The 21,260-nt window shown below is 46.3% G+C and overlaps 1 protein-coding gene across 1 annotated transcript in view; it reads right to left on the minus strand.

The window, feature by feature from the left end:
- The window catches only part of NAA25 (N-alpha-acetyltransferase 25, NatB auxiliary subunit), a 3,186,723-nt gene that overhangs the window by 2,343,993 nt on the left and 821,470 nt on the right, over nucleotides 1-21,260 (minus strand). Inside the window, exon 8 of the mRNA XM_044069750.1 lies at nucleotides 13,142-13,253. Coding sequence (XP_043925685.1) covers nucleotides 13,142-13,253 — 112 coding nt within the window. The remainder of the gene's footprint in view (nucleotides 1-13,141; nucleotides 13,254-21,260) is intronic.

Genomic DNA, 21,260 nt, shown 5'->3' on the forward strand with positions numbered 1-21,260 from the left:
CTAGAGCAGACCTTTGGGACAAAGGATGGATTAGGCCTAAGAGATACTCTATCTTTGTGGAAAATCAGATATGGTGGTTTAATAGACAGGGCTTGAAGCTCTGAGACTCTTCTTGCAAGTAATAGCCACTAAGAAGGCCGTTTTCCATGACAGATATTTTAATTGCATGTAGCAGCCGGTTCGAAAGGGGAGATGTTAATGCTGGCACTAAATCAAGATCCCACGGAGGTGCAGGATGAAAAACTGGTGGTCTTAACAGACTCGCACCTTTAATGAATGTTTTGCATAGCCTGCTGCTCATCAAAGGAGGATCCGTGGACTCATGGAATTTAGAGATAGCAGCTAGTTGAACTTTAATAGTTGAGACAGAAGATCCCTGATTAAATAGGGATGTTAAGAATTTCAAAACCTCTGGGACAGGAGCAGTGATAGGGTCTAAGCCCTTGAGTTGAGCCCAGATAGCAAACCTCTTCCACTTACTGAGGTACAATTTGTTAGTGGTGGGTTTGTGGGCGGAAGACAAAATGTGAACAACTTCCGGGTCTAGTGTGTGACTTCTAACTAAGGTCGGAAGTGGAGGAGCCAAGCTGTCAATTTCAGAGATTGAAGGGACTGATGCCAATGTCCCGACTGATGGATTAGCAACCGGGATCAGGTCTAAGGTCCACGGATCGTCCACTGCATGCTTTTTCAGGTAAGGAAACCATATCTGACGAGGCCAGTATGGGGCAATCAGAATCATTGAAGACCTTAGCTGAGAAGCTTTTGAATGACTTTGGGAAGGAGTGGAATTGGAGGAAAAGCATAAAGCAACCCTGTTGGCCAGGGTTGTGCTAGAGCATCCATGGCGGTACTTCCTGATGTGGAATCAAGGAGAAGAACCTTTGGCACTTGGTGTTTTGTGGAGTCGCAATAGGTCGCAGCAGCGTCCCCATCTCTTGAAAACCTGGGCTGCTACTGTGCGGTTTAGAGACCATTCGTGAGGAGAGAATTGTCCTGCTTAATTTGTCCGCCAATACATTTGACTTTCCGGGATGTGGGTCGCTACCAAGAATCGGTTGGTAGCTACAGCCCATTCCCACACTCTCATGGCCTCTCTGCAAAGGGGATACGATCTGGTCCCTCCTTGTTTGTTCAGATACCAAACCACCGACATGTTGTCTGTGTGGATGGCGATGATGCCCTGAGGAAGGAACTTGTGTAAGGCCTGTAGGGATAGAAGTACAGCCCTCATCTCCAACACGTTGATGTGGAGAAGAGCTTCGTCCGGACGCCAGGAGCCTGAACTAGCCTGCCCAGACAATGCCCCCACACTATCTGGGAGGCATCTGTCGTCAGGGTAACCACTGGAGGGGGGAGAACAAAGGGTTTTCCCTGATCCAAGTTGGATGTCTGAAGCCACCAGCGCAGGTCCCTTTTGCATATTTCCGTAATCATGATGTGGTGATTGAGGGGAAGATCTTGAAAGGACCATTGAGTTGATAAGAGCCACTGAAGAATCCTCATGTGTAACCTTGCTAGAGGAACTAAAAGTACCGTGGCAGACATTGAGCCTAGAACCTGTAGGACCATCCTGGCTGGGGCTTTGGATCTCGAGATCAGAGCTTGAACTTGGCCCTGTAAGGTTCGGATCCTTTCGGCAGGAAGAAAGACGCATCAATCTTGAGTCTATCTCTGCTCCTATAAACTTTATGCGCTTGAGAGGGCAGCAAGACAGACTTTGACCAATTGAATGTAATCCCAGGAAACACCCAGGAGATGGTGGCTTTGAGGTTGTCCATAAGTAGATGCCTGGTGGTGGCAGTCAGGAGCCAGTCGTCGAGATAGGGAAACACTTGGAATCCAAGGCTCCTCAGGTGAGCCGTCACTACTGCCAAACACTTGGTGAACACCCTGGGGCTGTGGTGAGACCAAAGGGCAGAGCACAAAATTGGTAATGACTGGCTCCCAGGCTGAAGCAGATACTTTCTGGACACCTGATGTATCGGTATGTGATAATAGGCGCCCTTGAGGTCTATGGAGCACATCCAAACATCCTTCTCCAACAACGGGAGAATGGATTGCAACGTGACCATTCGAATTTGGATTTCGTAACGGATAGGTTCAGTCTGCTGAGATCCAATATTGGTCTCAGGTCCCCTGTCTTTTTTGGCACTAAAAAGAACCTGGAGTAATTTCCTGATCCGATTTGGTCTGTGGGGACGGTTGGATGACTCCTTTTTGTAGCAGCTTTGAAGCTTCTGCGGCTGCTATTTCCCTTTGACTGGGTGGTGGGTCCGGGATTCTCTTGGACGGAGGGGGTGAGTATTTGAATGGGATGGTGTAACCTCCGGCAATTATCCGAAGCACCCATCTGTCCTGAGTGATTGACTCCCAGGCTTTTAGGTGCTTGGCAAAACGACACCCGACTGGCTCCGGAGCAGCACAGCCGGGCAATCCCTCATGTCGTGTGGGAGGCTGAAGAGCCACGAAAGGACTCGTGGTCTCCAGAATTGCGGGGCCCTCTGCCGCCTCTGGGACGGCGTCTCCTGAAAAATTTCCCGCCCTCTGCCTCTGGACGGGGAATCTTCCTGCTGTTGGGAGAAAAACTTGCGAGATTTTCGGAACCACATTTCCCCCCCTCCTTTGGCCTTGGGGTAAGGCCGAAGGGAGTGGAATAACGGGCCCCTACGGCAGATAACGTTTTCCCTCTTGCTCACAGCGGGTAAGGGTGTCTTTCACCTTGGGTCCAAACAATGAGGACCCATCAAAGGGAGGCGAAGGAAGACTTGAAGGCCTCCGCAACTGACACAAGCGGAGCCAGGCCTGTCTCCGAGAGCCACGCCTGTGCCTGCCTCTACCCGTCCCTTCGGCCGCATAGGATATGGGCCTCATGGACGAGTTAGCAATTGGCGTAAGGTTAGCCAACTGAGAGCTAACGGACTGGGCTAGCTGCTCAGGTAGGTTACCCGAGAGGGAGTCTGACAACTCCTTGACCAGATCCCTCTGAAGCCTGGTAAAATGTGCCAAATAATTCAGAGACCTTAAGGTAAAGGCCGCTGAAGTCAGGGTGCGCTTCCGTGCCTATCCATACTCCTAGACTCCTTATTAGGAGGATGGATGGACGTTGAAGCCTCTGCCACGTCCTGCTGTGTAGCAGATGCCACCACCATGGCATCTACAGCCACGCCTTTAGTAAGGAACTCCTTCGGGAGCAGATAAGAATTTGTTTGGACGAGAAGGGACTGGTTCCACAGTATCCGGGTGTTCCACGCCCTTGACAAACTAAATCCAGAAGCTCGTCGAAGGCGGAGATACCCAGGAGGCGGAGGCTGAGCCCCAAAGGCCTTGAGGAGCACTGATTATCCGCAGAGGGGTTTGGACATCCAGCCGCCTCGTTGTTTGAGGATCTCTAAGATGTCCGCAAAGGAGACATCATCCGAGGGCGACTTAGGGGACCCTCTGCATCATCCATATCCGTGTCCGATGTGATAGACTCGGGGAGTCCACGTGCTTCCTCTTGCGATCTCTTCCTTGGGGTTCCTCTGGAGATGACTCAAGAACCCTCAGGAAGGGGAACCCCACTGGGGGTAACCTCAGGCCTCGGGCTCCGCTGGCTACGGACAGGGGAACTGCCAAAGACCCAGTCTCCACGCCCAGGGAAGGTGCTGGTAAAACCGGAGAGATGGCGAAGAGGATTTGGCCAAGGCACTCCTCATGGCTCTGAAAGCCGGACCTCCAGAATCCTGGGAGCGTCCAGTCTCGGGGCCATGATAGTAGACGGAAGTCCCGCAGCTTAAGCACCGAGGGAGGCTCGAACCGAAAGCATCGGTCCCGAAACATCACCCTCGGGTCCAGCCGAAGAAGTCCAGCGTACCAAACTCGGACCCGAGGCCGGGTTGGAGTAAGGGTCGGAGCCGACCCTGAGATCTCCACCGGCTCCAAGAGCACCTGCTCCGACGGAGCCGGGCAGTCGGAGGAGGAATAGCAATGGGGTGGGTCATGGCCATCGGCTCGAAGCCAACTGGGTCGGAGCCGAACAAATTTTGGAAGACTGGGGACTGGAAAAGTCTTTGGAGCACCCTGTCTATATCAGAATCCGACATTCTCGAGACCGAGAGGAAACAGAACGGGTTCGAGAAGACCTCCCTCGGCCCCAAGGGACTAGGGACGGCTCGAGGCGACTCGATGAGAATCGGCGCCGAGGAAACACACACACCAGATTCCATCGGTGCCGAGATAGACTTGGCCGAGGAGGAAGTGTCTGAGCGGGCGACCCTTGTCGGCTCCGAGAGCAGTGGAGCCGGCGAAGGTGACCCGCCTCTCGATGCCCCAGCCATCGGCTCCGAGTCCGAGGAGTCGATACTGGAGGCATCGAGGCAGACCGTTCGACCTCGGCTCCGAAGTCTTTGGAGCCGAAGGAGGCCTGCCTAGGTCTCTTGGCAGTCGGATCCGGCGGACTGGTCGGAGCCAAGCCCTTTCTTTTGGCAGGAGTCGGAGGAAGACAAGGCTTCTTCAAAAGAGGGTTTAATCAACCCTTTAAGAATTAATTTATTTTTCCTCTCCTGGAGGACCCTAGAGGAAAAAGCGTGACATGCTGCATGACTCCTGCAAGTGCTTTGCCCCTAAACAATAAACACAAAGTAGATGGTCATCAGTAACAGACATCTTAAAAGCACATTTAGTACATTTTTAAAGCCAAGGCCTAGGGGCTTGAGACATGATGTTAAACAATTTCTGACAGGAAATTTAACAACTGTAGAATCGCTTATGACAAAACCAAGGCTTACAGAAACAGTGTAAAACACAACCTTAGGTGTAATAACCGGGAACTTTAAACACTAAAAGTTCAGTTAAACAGTTTGACGAAAAGGCCCTGGATTGAAAGGGCGAAACAAACTCTACCCAATCACACACAAGAAATTCCACTACTAATCGTACACAACAGGCAGCAATAGGCAGCAATAGTCGTTACCACGGCTTTTGTGCAATACAAGCACAACAACTGACCGAAAAAGTAGTTAATAAAAGCTACTCAGCCCAGCCAGCTCGAGACCACGTCCTTGCAGTTAAGCGGCAAACGAGATCTGGGGGACTGATGGTGGTGCATCCTGGGATATAGTAAGCTCAGCCAATAAGAGACTTCGCTCTTTGGCATAAGCGTGCAGTCGGAGCCGAGGGATCGGCTCCGGACCCATCATTCAGAATGTAGGCGAGATAGGATCACATAACATCTGTACTATGTTCTTCATCTCACATTGCTGCAGTCCTTACACTTGGGTAGAATCCCAAAGCAGAGGTAAGGGAGGATGGCAAAACTATAAAGCAGCAGGAGCTGCCAAAATGCCCTGTAAAATAGCAGTGGCAAAACCAGCCCTAGATTTAGAGTAAAGTGGAAGGTGATAATGCTTAGAGAAAGTATGCACTGAACTCCAAGTAGCTGCCTCCAAAATATCCTTAGTTGCCACCCCCCTTAAAAAAGCTGTTGAAGTGGCAGTAGCCCTAGTGGAATGAGGCCTAATCCCAGCTGGAATCTCCTTGCCATGATGGGAATAACAGAAAGCAATGCAAAAGCCAATCCACTTAGAAATAGTTTGTTTTGACACAGGCTTGCCCTGAGAACTCAAAGCAAAAGAAACAAATAACTGCTGAGACTGCCTGAACTCTTTAGTCCTACTCAAATAATAACGCAACTGCCTGTGTACATCTAAAGTGTGCAAAATCTTTTCCCCTTTATTTTGGGGATTTGCATAAAAAGTAAGCAAATGAATAGTTTGGTTTAAAGCCACACTAGAAACCACTTTAGGCATAAAGGAAGGATTAGTACAATGATACCCTATCCTTATGGAAAATTAAAAAAGGCTCTACTGCCATAAGGGCCTGTAATTCAGAAACCCTTCTTGCAGAAGTAATAGCCAACAAAAAGCAGTCTTCCATGATAAATATTTCAATTCAGCAGTAGCTGCAGGCTCAAAAGGTTGTAGAGTGAGTTTCTCCAACACAAAATTGAGATCCCAAGCAGGAGTAGGAGCTCATTGGGGTCTTATATTCTTTGCCCCACTGAGAAATTGCTTGAACAAAGGATGAGAAAACAATGGTGGGTCACAACCATAGTGAGCAGAAATTGCTGCAGCATGAATCTTAATGGAAGAGAAGGACAAACCTTTGTCCAATAACTCAGTAAGATATTGAAGAGCCACACTCAAATTAGGCTCAGAAACATCAAATTCTTTGCTGCACTCCAAAATAAAAATCTCTTCCATTTATCTGCGTACACTCTCCTTGTACTAGGCCTTCTAGCTTCCAAAATAACATTCAAAACTTGCTGAGGAAGTAGAGACCTCCTGAGTTCAAAACAGAATATGCCAGGCTGTTAGATGAAGAGACTGAAGCTTGGCATTGAGCAAATGACCGTTCTCCTGAGATAACAGATGTGGAATCAGAGGCAAAGGCCATGGAGGTTCTTCACCAGACTTCTCAGTAATGGGTACCAGTGCTGCCGAGGCCAATCTGGAGCTATCAAAATCATCCTTGGCTTGTCTTGTCTGACCTTTAGAAGTACCTTTGGAAGAAGAGGCAGAGGTGGAAAGGCATACACATGAAGATTTTTCCAACTGAAAGACAGAGCATCCACTTTCCAAGCTGTGGGATGAAACCTTTTGTGCAATACTTTGGCAGCTGGTGGTTTAGTGGAGAAGCGAACAGATCTATGTCTGGAGTTCCCCATGACACTGTCAATTTCTGAAATACATGAGGATCCAGTTTCCACTCGTGGGGATCCATGATTTGTCTGCTCAACACATCTGCTAAGGAGTTCTGTGCTCCTGGCAGAAGCCTTGCCTGAAGATGTAGTTGTAAACAGAGCAGTCTCCCACAAAATCATTGCTTGCCTGCATAGAGGATAAGAATGTGTTCCCCTTTGCTTGTTGATGTACCACATGACAGTTGTGTTGTCTGTTAGAATCAACACCTGCCCTGGAAGAAGTAACTCCTTGAAAGCCATTAATGCAAACTGGACTGCTAACATCTCCTTCATGTTGATATGTAGATGCTGTAGTCTGGCAGGCCACTTGTCTTGTATCCACTTTCCATTTAGCTGAGCTCCCCAAGCTTTGTCTGAGGCATCTGTCGTTAGAATCTGACTTGCTTCTGGTCGGGTTACAGTGAGTCCCTTGTTTAGGTGACATTCCTGAGCCCACCACAAAATTCCTTTTGAAGGCAAGGTATTATTTGAATGACAGTGTCCAAATCCTGGCAGTGCTGTGTCCATACATTTTTGAGATACCATTGTAGCTTCCTCATATGCAGTTTGGCATTGGGAAGCACCAGAATACAAGATGCCATGAACCCTAATGCTTGAAGGACTGTCCTTGCAGTCAGCCTGGACTGATGAGATAGTTGATGGAAGTAAAGTGATAGACTCTTCTGTTTGTCCGGGGTCAAAAAAGGCCATCTGGGAAGCTGTATTCAGTCTCACACCCAGAAAGCACATGTCTTGAGAGGGTACTAGACTGGACTTTATTTCGTTCACAGAATACCCCAGGCATCTTAGCACTGCTATAACATATTCCAGATGCTGTAGAAGGTCTTCCTTTTCTTGAGCCAGAATCAGGCAGTCGTCCAAATAAGGATAGATTTGAATTCCTTTTAGCCTGAAGTAAGCTATCACTGGAGCCAGAACCTTTGTGAATACTCTGGGCAGTAGATAAGCCAAAGGGCAATGCAGAGAACTGATAATGAGAATTTCCAGCTCGAAATCGCAGATACTTCCTGCAACTTAGCCTGATAGGCACATGAAGGTAAGCTTCCTTGAGATCCAAAGTTACCATCCAGTGATCTTTGCCCAGCAGGGGTAAAAGTTGTTGTAACATCAACATCTTGAACTTGGGAATGTCCAGATAAGTGTTGAGGATAGATAAATCCAAAATTGGTCTCCACGCGTTCCCCTTCTTTGGTACTAGGAACAGGCGAGAATAAAATCCTAGGCCTACTTCTGATACAGGGACTGGCTGAATGGCCCCATCTGGAGTAACTGAGAAACTTGCTTGTGAGCCTCTTTCTTTGTGGAGGAGGAACGTCTGGCATGCCTTTGAAAGGAGGCATTGTGTGGAAATAAAACCTGTAACCGTGGTGAATGATATCCAACACCCATCTGTCTTGAGTAATTAAATCCCAATTTTCTTTGAAAAGAGACAGTCTTCCTCCCAAAGGAGCTGCCAGACGAGAATCTACTGGCAGCTGAAAAGGCAGGTCATTGGGTCTGTTTACGAAAGGACTGACCCCTGCCCTCACCAGAAGTCTGAGCAGGTGAACTCCCTGTTCTAGGCCTAAAAGAACCTTGAGCCCTGCCCCTACCACGTCTAGACCTACCCCTAGACTGGGAATCATAAGAAGGATATGTCCACCCCTTAGCAGGCCAATTTCTACTAAACTTGGTGGCTGCACCTGCAAAAATCTTTAACAGTTTGCATAGACTTAGCTTTGTCCTCCATTTTCTTTAAAACTGCTTCCACAGGTGACCCAAACAACACATCAGACTGTAAAGGAGCATCCAAAATCCTTGTCTTAACATGCTCAGCTAAATTCTGATCCCTCAACCAGGCATGCCTGCGAAGAACAGAACTAGTGGCAGCCACCCTCGAAGAGGCCTGTACAGCATCAAAACCACATTGCAAAGAATGCTTACCCACTTGTTCAGACACATGAACCAAATCCAGCAACTCTTTACACTCAATACCTTCCGCCAAAGCATCCACCTTAGATTTCAATTGTGAAAGGAGATAATTTTGATATTTTAGCATGTGAAACTGACAATTCAACGCCCTCATGGCTAGAGTGGAAGAAGTATACACTTTCTTTCCCCACCTATCCAAAGCCCTTGCCTCTATCAGTGGGAACAGGATTTTTAACCACAGAGGCCTTAACACCTTTAGGCCCCTGAGAAACAGTTTCTGGATCCGCCCTAGGACTCTTAAACAAATACTTATGAGCTTCGGGCACCCTATAATACCTATCAGGATTAAGAGGAGCAGGAGGCAAAGAGTCAGGGATCTGGGAAGCCACTGCAAAACATCCTCCACCACATTCAACACAGGAGGTATAGCTAAGGGCCTATGCTGGGGTAAAACAAGAATTCCCTAAGCCTTTTCCTGGAATCAGAGTAATCCTGGCCTTCCCATTTAAAGTGCTCCCTCATAGAATGCAGAGTCTCTGAAAAGAGAAATCCTCAGGAGGAGAAGCTGTAGGAGTGGAATCATCCATATCAGAATCAGAATAAAGAGAATACGCCTGCAAATCTTCAGAAGACTCAGAAGCCTCTGAACACTGTTCAAAACTATCAAACTCGGTTCCACCCTAGGCCTCTTATCAGGAGGGGCATAGAACCTCTAATCATAGTAATCAAATCTTCTGCCATTTTAAGCATATGTTTCTTAGGTACAGACTTCGAAATGCTAGGAGAAGCCCCACTGAAGCTGAACTTGGCCTACCTCTCAAAGAAGTTTTGGCAACAGAAGGAGAGGCTCTAACTACGTTGGGAAGAGAGGGAAGAACAGTTACCTGAGAAGCCCCTCAGCCTGGCCTACCTCCTGAGAAGGCACATCCTGTAACAGTAAAGTTTCTGCCTGAGACTCCATGGAAACTCCTGGCAAAACCTCTGGCTCCACAGAGCCTTCTAAAGAACCGGCCGGGACTGCGGTTCATCAACCCTAGGCTTCGCTGTTTTGTCCTTGCGCTTCTTGGGCGGGCGTCGATCATCCGACGGCATTTTATAATTGCAACGCTTCCCAAACACTAACCTGGCACAGTCTAACCTCCTCTTAATAGTGCGCTTGTTAAACCTAGCACAAGAGCGGCAACCAACAACGTCGTGCTCAGGCCCTAAACAAGGAATACACAAGGTATGGTAATCCCTATGAGGTATCTGTTTCCCACAAGAAATACAGTTATTCACTTTTTCTGACATCCGGTTAAATACTGAGGCAAGAAAACCAAAATGTTCCCCACGGGTACTTAGCCAACTCTGCTTCGGTCTGAAACTCGGTTTCGAAATATTTCAGAACGCCAACCTGCACTCGCAAAACTGCTTCTGCATCGGACCATGCGGCAAAAAAGACTGAGGATATGACGTGGGGCATGCGCATTAGTACCCTGGACTGGCGTCAGTCTAATGCGCCTGACCGGCGTCAGCCATCTCTGATATTCGGGCCGACTGGACAGCGGACTACACCCAATAGTAAGGACTGCAGCAATGGGGAACGAAGAACATCCTCTAATTAAAGTAATTAAATCTTCTGCCATTTTGAGCATGTGCTTCTTGGGCACAGACCCTGATGAACTAGGAGTGACACCCACAGAAGCTAAACCTGGCCTGCCTCTGGGAGAAGCCTTGGAAACAGAAGGAGAGGGCCTAACCACCCTAGGAAGGGAGGGGAGTACAGTAACCTGAGAAGCCCCTTCAGCCTGACCTGCCTCCTGAGAGGCCACATCCTGCAATAACAAAGTCTCCCCTTGGGACTCCAGAGAAACCTCCGGCGGAACCCCGGTTCCACTGACACCTCAAAGAACCGGCGTCCGCACGGACGACTCCTGTCTGGGCTTAGCAGCCTTGTCTTTGCGCTTCTTGAAGCGGACGCCGAGCATCCGACGGCATATTATAATTGCACCGCTTCCCGAAGACTAACCTGGCACAATCTAACCTTCGCTTTATAGTGCGCTTATTGAACCTAGCACAAAAGCGACACCCAACAACGTCGTGCTCAGGCCCCAAACAAGGAATACACAAAGTATGATAATCTCTATGCGGTATCTGTTTCCCACAAGAAATACAGTTATTCACTTTTTCTGACATCCGGTAAACCACTGAGGCAAGAAAAAACTAAAATATTCCCCAATGGGGTACTTAGCCAACTTTGACTCTGTCTGAAACTCCGAATTCGAAAAATTTCAGAACGCCGAACGGCACTTGCAACGCTGCTTCTGCATCGGACCATGCGGCAAAAAAGACTGAGGATATGACGTCGGTCATGCGCATTTGTACCCTGACGTCCTGATGTCAGTCTAATGCGCCTTGACCGACGTCAGCCTTATACTTTGATATTCGGGCCGACCGAGGACAGCGGACTACCCAAGTGTTAGGACTGCAGCAATGTGAGATGAAGAACATCCCTCACAGAAATCCAGAGGGCCAAGTTTTGAACAATGAACAACTATGGTGTTGAAATAACTAACAAGGGAAGGGCAGGAGTCAATGGCTAACAATTCACTCAACCTGAAAAGGACCGAGTTCAATACACAAACTGCAGCACCAAATGAAGATGGAAACAGATGCAAGGGCATACAGTATATAAGCCAAGATGAGTGGTTTGGGCTCCTCTAAGCCACACAAAGTGGTACATTTCATGGTTCATATCTGGAACTGTGTACATCCACAGGGAAAGGCATAAATGGCCTTTATACCTGCAAGCATGCACTGCTAAGAAAAAAACACAAAGATCTGAACACTTCCTAGATGACAGCTTCCTGAGACCAGCTTTCACTTAAACATAACAAATGGGATTGTCTACACTCATTAAATATCTGTTGCTTGGCAAAAAAACAAACTGGAGGAAAGCAAACTACTTGGTTTTATTACAGCCAACTACGACGACAAAAAACTATGCAGCGTACTGACAACTAATACATTTCTCACACACAAAACCAGACTATTATTAACATACAATTGCTTTCCTTATGTAGATCCTTTAACCAACCTAAAATGTCCACACATGCATAAGCTAAAATTGCAAAGTACATAGTTAATAAAGTGGCTTGGAGCAAAATGTTATGTGACAAGTGATGAAGTATTAGAAATATACTGTCAAACTTTACTGTACTTGTAGATTCCTTTTAAAAGGCCATCTTGAATGTCTTCTTTTTGGGAATGCCATCTTAGAACCGTGAGATAACCTATTCAAGAAACTGTTGCAGTGTAACAGATAGCAATAATCTATATACTCCTTGCTTTGGGGATCTGTGCTAAATGTCCCAAAAAAATGCTAACACATGGCTCAAAAAACAACATTACAGTATTAGTGGAATGCTTTGATATGTACAGGAGTTTATGAGCAAATTGTCAAATGAATAAGGGACATCTGCTGGTTAACCCTTCAACCTTCTGAAGCTGTGAATGCCTGAATAGTAAATTATACAAGTGTGTCTTACACGAAACCCTAATGTAAAAACCAGCAAAATTTTATATAGTGGATATTGCACATTAGTTAGAAGATGAGCAGAATCAAAAAGTAAGTGTGTAACAGAAGGAAGTAACTAAGCACACTGGAAGAAATATTACTTGTATCTTTACAGCCTACCTCGCTTTTGGTTGGCTTTGCACAAAGCAGTATCTGTATTTTCAAACTGCGAGCATCAGAGATGAGAAAGTAGTTTCAATGAGATTGCTTCCTCAGTCTCTGAACTGTCCAATGAAACTGCAACAGGATTACCTTCGGATGACAGGATGCTGTTACAATGACAGTGACTAACTTACCAATCTATGCTTGTAAAAAACACCATTTTCATTTTAGTCACTTAAGATGAGTGCACTGGAGTTTTAAGCCATTCACTCAATGGCCTGAAGCCTGACTACCATTTCGTAGTAACTATTATATGCGGGAGGGACTATGGAGTTACCACTGTACTATACCATTCATTGTGTTCTACAAAATGAACCATGTTATTCACAATAACAGTACCAGACAGACACAAGCAGTAAAAGGCAAAAGCTGCAAGATGGTAAAGTTCTGTCTGATCACAGCCTTTCTTCCAAATAGCTTTGAACAGTCTGACGCAAGGAGAAAAGCTACAGCTACACGAGAGTCCACAGTGGAGAGATCCGAGAAGAATGACAGCTCAAATATGGTCTACTTATCTAGCAGATCTAGCAAGGCAGTATCAGTGCCACATTGTAGCCAAAGGATTCCCTTTCAGCAGAGTAAAAAAAAAATGAAATTACTATCAATTTTCTTGCCAGTTAAATGTTGCACTGGCATTAGCTGTGCTTGCACACTTAAAAATGAACCTAATAAAGTCAACTGAAAAAATTCAACACCACATAATTTTATAACAAGCCCTCCCACATTACCAAGGAAACCACTTTACAGACTGAAATTTCATGAGTACTCACTTGTTTAGCAACAGTTTTCTAGAAAGTGCATTACACTCTTGCCACTTTCTAAGCTTCTTGTACATTGCCAAACATTTACTTTCTCTGGATTGTAATTCGCTTGTTAATTTTTCTAAAACAGAAGAGAAAATACAAAATCAGAATCAACGTTCCTAACTTGCTATACATATGCAAATTTACTTCAACGCTAGATCAGCAACAGTCTAGGCACAGTAATCCTGCTCCAAGATGCAACACATCTTGTCATACAGCAGATGTTAAGCTCATTTGCTCTCTTCTCAAGATGTGTGCAATCGTGTAAGTGACCAACAAATGAACTGTCAACAAGAGCAATAATGAACAGAGAAAAGGAGTCAGCAAGTGTTATCTTTTATGATACGTTTCCGGTAACACACTATTCTTGTCTTTGAAGGGGAGCACATAGCCAGAAGCTTCTGTACTCATGTGCTATCTAATGGACAATTACCACAGATTCAAAACTGCAAGGATGTTTGGCTAGTGACACCAATGAGGCTGGCATGAAAAGACACCACACAGGGTATGTATTTAAAAAACAATGACACCTCTGCCCAATTCTAAGATAACGTGAAGAAAAACTATGCACCAAACAACTGACAAGTTCAATGAAATGTTACAACATACAGTCCCACTGTATGAGGGCAACCACCAGAAAGAAAAGTTGTGTAAAGTCTTACCATAACCATAGATGTCCTCCTCTTCCATGTAGCAGTATTCCGCATATGTGTTTACCGTTTCAGTCTCGTGTACACACGTCCAAGTATTCAAAAGCTTTCAGTCCCTCTTTGGTGCGTCAGCAATCAGGCAAGGCAGAGGAACGTGGGCCATAAAAATGACATCGGCATGCACCAGCCCTCATAAAAGTAGCCCTATTCGCAGCCAGTCCTGTAAGGGCAATGCTATATCATTGCCATCCAGTAAGGGAAGAAATGTAGCAGATGAGAGGGGAAGGTGTGTGGGAAGGAATACTGCAACATGGAAGAGAAGGACATCTATGGTTATGGTAAGACTTTACAGAACTTTTCTATGTCCTTCTATCCCCATGCTGCAGTATACTGCATATAGGTGAGTGCCAAAGCTCACTGAGGTTGGGGGTGGTAGTCTAGAAGCAGATTCCAGGAATCCATGCAGGATAGCCCTAGCAAAACCTGCCCTGGACCTGGAGGTGAAGTCAAACTTGTAGTGTTTGGTGAAGGTGTGGACTGATGTCCAAGTAGCCACTTCCAGAATAGAACGGGTATCCAAACCCTTGAAGAAGGCTTTTGAAGATGCCATTGCTCTAGTGGAATAAGCTTTTACTGCCCCCTTGCAGGGTCTTGCCATGAAACTGGTAGCAAAAGGTAATGGCTTTTTATATCCAAGTAGAAACCAGTCTGCTTGGTAACTGCCTTACCCAGGGCTCTGGGATGAAAAGATGTGAATAGCTGGACTGTCTGATAGCCTTGGTGTATTGCAGGTAAAATCAGATCTGTCTATGCACGTCCAAGTAATGCAGCACTCTCTCACGGTCTCCCTGTGGGTTAGGGAAGAAAACAGGTAGCCGAATGGCCTGATTTAGGGACTTGTCATTGACTACTTTGGGCATAAAGGACGGATTTGTCCTAAGGGTAACCCTGTCTATGTGAAAAACTAGAAAAGGGTGGTGTAGCCATAAGGGCTTGTAGTTTGGATACTCTTCCTGGCTGAGTTGAGACACCAGCAGGATGGTTTTCCAGGTGCAGTGCCTTAAGGAGGTCTTATCAGCTGGCTCAAAGGGAGGTAGTGTAAGCTTCTTTAACACATAGTGGAAGTCCCAAGGAGGGGGAATGGGTCTTCTTGGAAGCCTAAGTTGCAGAACTCCTCTGAGGAAAAGACTGCAAGGTAGTTGTGAAGCAAGAGGGGGATCTAGAGGTAAAGCAGACAGAAAGAGCAGACAGATGGGCTTTAATGGATGAGTAAGCCAGTCCCTGACTGCAGTAGCTCACACTAACAGAACAGCACTAGGGGAGGTTTGCTAAGAAGCGGGTCCAGCTGTTTTTTTGTGACACCAAATAGTGAATAGTTTCCACTTGGAGAGATAATATTTCCTGGTATTAGATTTCCTGGCCTCGTGCAGGACATCAAGCACATCCTCACTGTAAAGGTGTCTAAGTGGAATCAGAATCCTATCAACCACAGAGTTAGGTGGAACATTTGCCACTGTGAATGGATTAATGATCCCTTGTCTTGTGTGAGGAGGTCCACTGGGGGGGGGCGTGTAACTTGGGGTGATTGCCCTTGGACAGATGAAGTAAGGGTAATCAGTGCTGTCTGGGCCAGTAGGGCGTCACCAACAAGATTTTTGGATTGTCCTGCTGTATTTTCAGGAGGGTTTTCTGAATGAGACGGAAGGGGGAGAATGCATATAGATATTTCCCCTTCCATGATATTGAGAAGGCATCTGTTGCCAGTGCCTGTGGTTCTGGTGTCCTGGTGCAAAACCCAGGAAGTTGGCTGTTGAGGGAGGAGGCGAACAGGTCTATTTGAGGTACACCCCACTTGTGAACCAGATCCAAGAAGACCTCTCTGTGCAGCATCCATCTGTGATTCTTTGTGCTGGTTCTGCTCAACAAATCTGCCCGTTTGTTGTGGAGGGAGGGAATGTAGGTCACTCATAGGGAGATTCTCTGTGAGGTAGCCAACTCACAAAATAACAGAGCTAACCTGCACAGCAAGTAAGACTTGAACCCCCACCCCCCGCCTGTTGATATACCACAGTATGGTTGTTTTCTGTGTATATCAGAAGAGTCCCCTACAGGATGAAAAGTTGGAATGCATGTAGCGCTAGCAGAACTGCCCTCATTTTACTGGCACTGATGTGTTCTGATTTTAGGTGATCTGGCCACAAGCCTTGCACCGTCTTTGTCCTAGAGTAGCTCCTCAGCCCAGGTCTGAGACATCTGTGTGCATGACCTGGGGTGGGTTGTGGTGGTTGTAGTGGGAGTCCTTGGTTTCTTTGCACCTGGTCGCACCACCAAAGTACCTCCGTTTTTAAGCAGGGAAGCAGTGGTACAGTGGGCTCCAAGGGCTGGTTGTGTTTCCAGACTGAGTGAAGGTACCACTGCAGCTTCCTCATGTGAAGCCTTACTAAAGGTAGCATGGGTATTGTGGCTGCCATGTAACCCAATCGTTTCAGGCACTGTCTTGCCATCAACTGGGTCGATTGTAACACCTGGAGGAGGTGGTCTGACAGGGACCTCACCTTTGGGGGTGGCAGGAAAGCCTCCATGAGGTCGGTTCTTATTCTGAACCCCAGGAATACAATATCCCGAGTTGCCTGAAGGTGGGATTTTGGCAGACTTATGTGGAAGCCCAGGGAATGCAATAAGGAGATCACCAGGTGGAGGTGATCTTGCAGTATTTGTTGGCTGGGGGCCTGGATGAGCTTGTCATCCAGGTAGGGGAATATCTGCATCCCCTTTGTCCTGGTATAGGCTACCACTGGAGCCAAACATTTGGTAAAGACTCTGGGAGCAGTGGAAAGACCAAAGGACAAGGCAGAGAATTGCCAATTAGTAGAGCCCACCAAGAATCTTAGGTAGTTCCTGTGGGAGGGTTTGATAGGGATCTGGAGGTAGGCATCCTTTATGTCTAGAAGAGCCATGAATCCCTGTGGAGTAATCAGGGGAAAAAATGGTTAGCAGGGTGAGCATTTTGAAGATGGGTACCTTTAGGAAGAGATTGAGGTAGGAAAGGTCCAGGGTGGGACTCCATGGTCCGTCTTTTTTGGGGACCATGAAGAGCCTTGAATAAAACCCTTTTCCTTTGGCAGAGGGGGGAACTGACTGTATAGTGCCCTGGTCTAGTAATGTCTGCAGTACTGGTTGTTAAGAGGGGCAGTCGTTGCGAAGGGGAAAGTACAGTTTTGTACCTACCATAAATGTAGATGTTAGAGTGTTCACCCTGCTGCAGTCATCACACTTGGGATATCCTGCCGTCAGGCGGTCCCGCAGTCGGCCCGAATTCCAAAGTCTTGGTCCGCCGTCGGTTGCTGTCGCTTCTTCCCTGACGTCAGTGCGTCATGAGTATATAAGAGGCATCAGACGCCATTTTCTTCAGTTTTTCTTGCCCCAGATGTCAGCTGCCCCCAAAAGGTAGGCAATATATATATACATATGGCTATATAAAAAAAAAAAAAAACCCTTAGGTACAAGCAAATATACCACATAAGTAGTATAGGATAAAGTGGTAGAGGTAAGTTCAGCTAGTTCAGAAGGGATGGAGGGAGGGTAACCTGGACTGCAGCAGGGTGAACACTCTAACATCTACATTTATGGAGGTACAAAACTGTACTATGTTCATCGTGTTACCCTGCTGCAGTCATCACACTTGGGTTGAATCCCAAAGCTAAGGAGGGGAGGTGGAGTCAAACAGGGTTAGAAGAGGCTAGTGGGCCCTGCAAAACTGCAGTGGCAAAACCAGCTCTAGGTCTTAGAGTAAAGAAGTTAAGTGATGGTGTTTGGTGAAGGTGTGCACTGAACTCCAAGTAGCAGCTTCCAGAATATCCTTGGATGGCACTCCCCTGAGAAAGGCTGCTGATGTAGCTTGTAGCCCTGGTGGAGTGGGACCTAATGTTAGCAGGTACTGGTTTCCCATGATGTGTGTAGCAGAAACGTATGCAACGTCCTATCCATTTAGAAATGGTCTGTTTTGAGATAGCTTTTCCTTGTGATCCTGTAGCATAGGCTACAAAGAGCTGGTCAGTTTTTCTGAAAGCTTTAGTTTTATCCAAGTAGTAACGTAATTGCCTGTGAATGTCCAAAGAGTGCAGGAGTCTTTCTCCTTTGTTCTGGGGATTTGGGAAGAAGGTGAGCAAGTGAATGGTTTGGTTTAGGGCCACAATGGATACCACCTTTGGCATAAAGGAAGGATTAGTTCGTAGAGAAACTCTGTCTTGATGAAAAATGAGGAAAGGTTCCACTGCCATTAGTGCCTGTAGCATTGAGGCTCTTCTAGCTGAGGTTATTGCTAGTAGTAGGGCAGTTTTCCATGAAAGAAATTTTAAATCAGTTGAAAAAGCTGGTTCAAAGGGCGGCAGTGTAAGTTTTTCCAGGACAAAGTTGAGATCCCAAGTAGGTGTTGGGAGCTCTCCTTTGCGGTTTTAAGTTCTTAGCCCCTCTGAGGTACTGTCTTAGGAGTGGATGTGAAAATAAAGGAGGAACCGTGCTGTAATGAGCTGAAATTGCTAAGGCTTGGATCTTAATAGACAAAAAGGAAAGTCCTTTGTGTAACATCTCAGTTAAATATTGTAGAATCTGAGGAATCTTCGGCTCCAGGGGATTTAGGCCTTTAGCCTGGTTCCAGGAGCAAAATCTTTTCCACTTGTCTGAATAGGTTTTCCTGGTGCTGGGCCTCCTGACCTCCAGAATGACATCTATAACATATCCTTGGATAAAGGTGTTGGCTGGTTGTTTAGGTAATTTGCCATGCAGCCAGGTTTAAAGTCTTGAGCTGGCTGTGTAGAATCAGATTGTCTCGCTGGGTGAGCAGGTGAGGAATTTGTGGCAAAATCCATGGTGGGCCCTGGGCCATGGTCCTTAAAATTGGATGCCAATGTTGGCGTGGCCAATCTGGTGCAACGAGAATCATTTGTGGCCTCTCTAATCTGACTTTCAGCAATACCTTTGCTAGAAGAGGGAGTGGAGGGAAGGCATACACTGTTAATGTTTTCCAACTGAATGAGAGAGCGTCCACTTTCCAAGCTAGTGGATGGAAGGTCCTTGTGCAAAATTTTTGAAGTTGGTGGTTGTGGGGGCTTGCAAACAGATCTATGTCTGGGCGTCCCCATTTTTGAGCTATCATTACAAATACTTGTGGATCTAGTTTCCATTCGTGTGGATCCATGATGTTTCTGCTTAGGTCGTCTGCCAATGTGTTTTTCTTTCCTGGCAGGAATTGTGCTTGTAATTGAACCTGGTAAGACAGTGCAGTGTTCCACAAGGTCATTGCTTGCCTGCATAGAGGGTAGGAATGTGTGCCCCCTTGCTTGTTTATGTACCACATAACTGTGGTGTTGTCTGTCCTTATTCGTAGTTGTCCTGGATGTAGAAGGTCCTTGAAAGCTGTTAGGGCATTCTGCACTGCTAGCATTTCTTTTTGATTGATATGCAGGCATCTCTGATCTGTAGTCCATTTGCCCTGAATGCACTGTCCTGCCATGTGTAGTCCAGTGCATAGAAACTCCTGTTGAAGGCAGGGAATGAGTGGAATCATTGTTTCCAAGCTGTGGCTGTACTGAGTCCATACACTTTTCAGGTACCATTGTAATTTCCTCATATGCAGTTTTGCAAATGGTATTAGTAGAATGCAAGATGCCATGAATCCCAAGGCCTGCAGAATTTTTCTTGCAGGGAGTTGGGTCTTTGTTGCCATTATTTTGAAATATTGAAACAGTTGTCGGTGTTTGTCTGGCGTGAGATAAGCCATCAGGGCTGTTGTATTCAAGCTGGCACCCAGGAATGTTATGTTTTGTGAGGGCACTAGTTTTGATTTCTTTTCGTTTACTGTGTACCCTAGGCAATTTAGAAAGTGTTTGACAAATGCCAGATGCTGTAAAAGAATGTCCTTGCTTTCTGCTTGAATAAAACAGTCGTCCAGGTATGGGTATATTTGAATTCCTCTGTCTGCAGTATGCAATTACTGGTGCCAGGCATTTTGTGAAGACCCTGGGCGCAGTAGATAAGCCAAAGGGCAGTGCAGAGAATTGATAATGCGTTGAACCTGCAATGAAGCGGAGGTATCTTCTGCAATCTTGTCTGATAGGGACATGCAGGTATACCTTCTTGAGGTCCAAAGTGACTAGCCAAGCATTCTTGCCCAGCATGGGAAGAAGCTACTGTAGTGTTAGCATCTTGAATTTTGGTACTTGCAGACAGGTGTTCAGAACTGAAAGATCCAGAATGGGTCTCCATGCTTTGTCCTTTCTTGGAACTAGGAAGAGTCTTGAGTAAAATCCTTGTCCCTGCTCCTGTGTAGGTACCTGTTGAATGGCTCTCATGTTCATGAGAGCTGTAATTTGTTTTTGAGCCTCTGCCCATTGATTTGGTGGCAGGTTTGGCATTCCTTTGATCCTTGATAAGGTATGAAAGTAGAATCTGTATCCTTGGGAGACAATGTTTAGAACCCATTTGTCTTTTGTAATGATCTGCCAGTTGTCTGCAAAAAAATCCTAGTTTTCCTCCCAAGGGTGTTGCCAGGAGAGATTTGCTTGGTAGTTTGAGGATAGAGTCATTGTGTCTGCCTTCTGTTAGCTTGGGGCCTGTCTTCTCCTCCTTTCTGGGTAGCAGAACCCTATTGGCGAGGTTTGTAAGGGCCCTGTGACTGACCTCTGCCCCTTGGGCGTCTGTATTTGCCCCTCTGTCTGAAGCTGGAAAGGACCAATTTTTTGTTGGCCAATTTCTGCTGAAGCGAGGGAGTTGTACCTGCAAGAAATCCTTGACCGTTTGCATAGATTTAGCCTTATCCTCCATTTTCTTTAAAACCTCTTCTGCTTTGACACCAAATAATACATCCTGTTGTAAAGGTGCATCTAATAATTTTGCTTTAACATGGTCAGGGAGGGTTTGCTCTTTTAACCAAGCATGTCTACGAATGACTGAGCCAACAACAGCTGCTCTACAGGAAGCTTCCAGTGAATCAAATCCGCATTGTAAAGTATGCTTGCCCACCTGTTCAGCTGCATGCAATAGATCCTGCATTTCCTTGAACTCAGGCTGTTCTGAGTGTGTGCTCATTTTTTGTTTTAACTGAGACATCAGGAATTGTTGATATTTCAACATGTGAAACTGGCAATTTAATGCTCTCATAGCCAGAGTTGCAGAGGTGTATATTTTCTTTCCCCATCTATCTAAGGCTCTGGATCTCTTTCAGAGGGCACAGGATTTTTAGCCATAGAAGCCTTTGCTCCCTTAGAACCCTGGGATATGGTTTCTGGGTCAGCTACACAGCTTTTATAAAGGAATTTGTGTGAGTCAGGTACTCTGTAGTATCTGTCTGGTTTGGCTGGAGCAGGAGGTAGCGAGTCTGGATTTAAACTAGACTCCAAGTAGACATCATCCACAATATCTAAAACAGGAGGAATAGC

This window comes from Protopterus annectens, chromosome 4.part0, assembly GCF_019279795.1.
Source record: "Protopterus annectens isolate FY-2018-M chromosome 4.part0, PAN1.0, whole genome shotgun sequence".
NCBI lineage: Eukaryota > Metazoa > Chordata > Ceratodontiformes > Protopteridae > Protopterus > Protopterus annectens.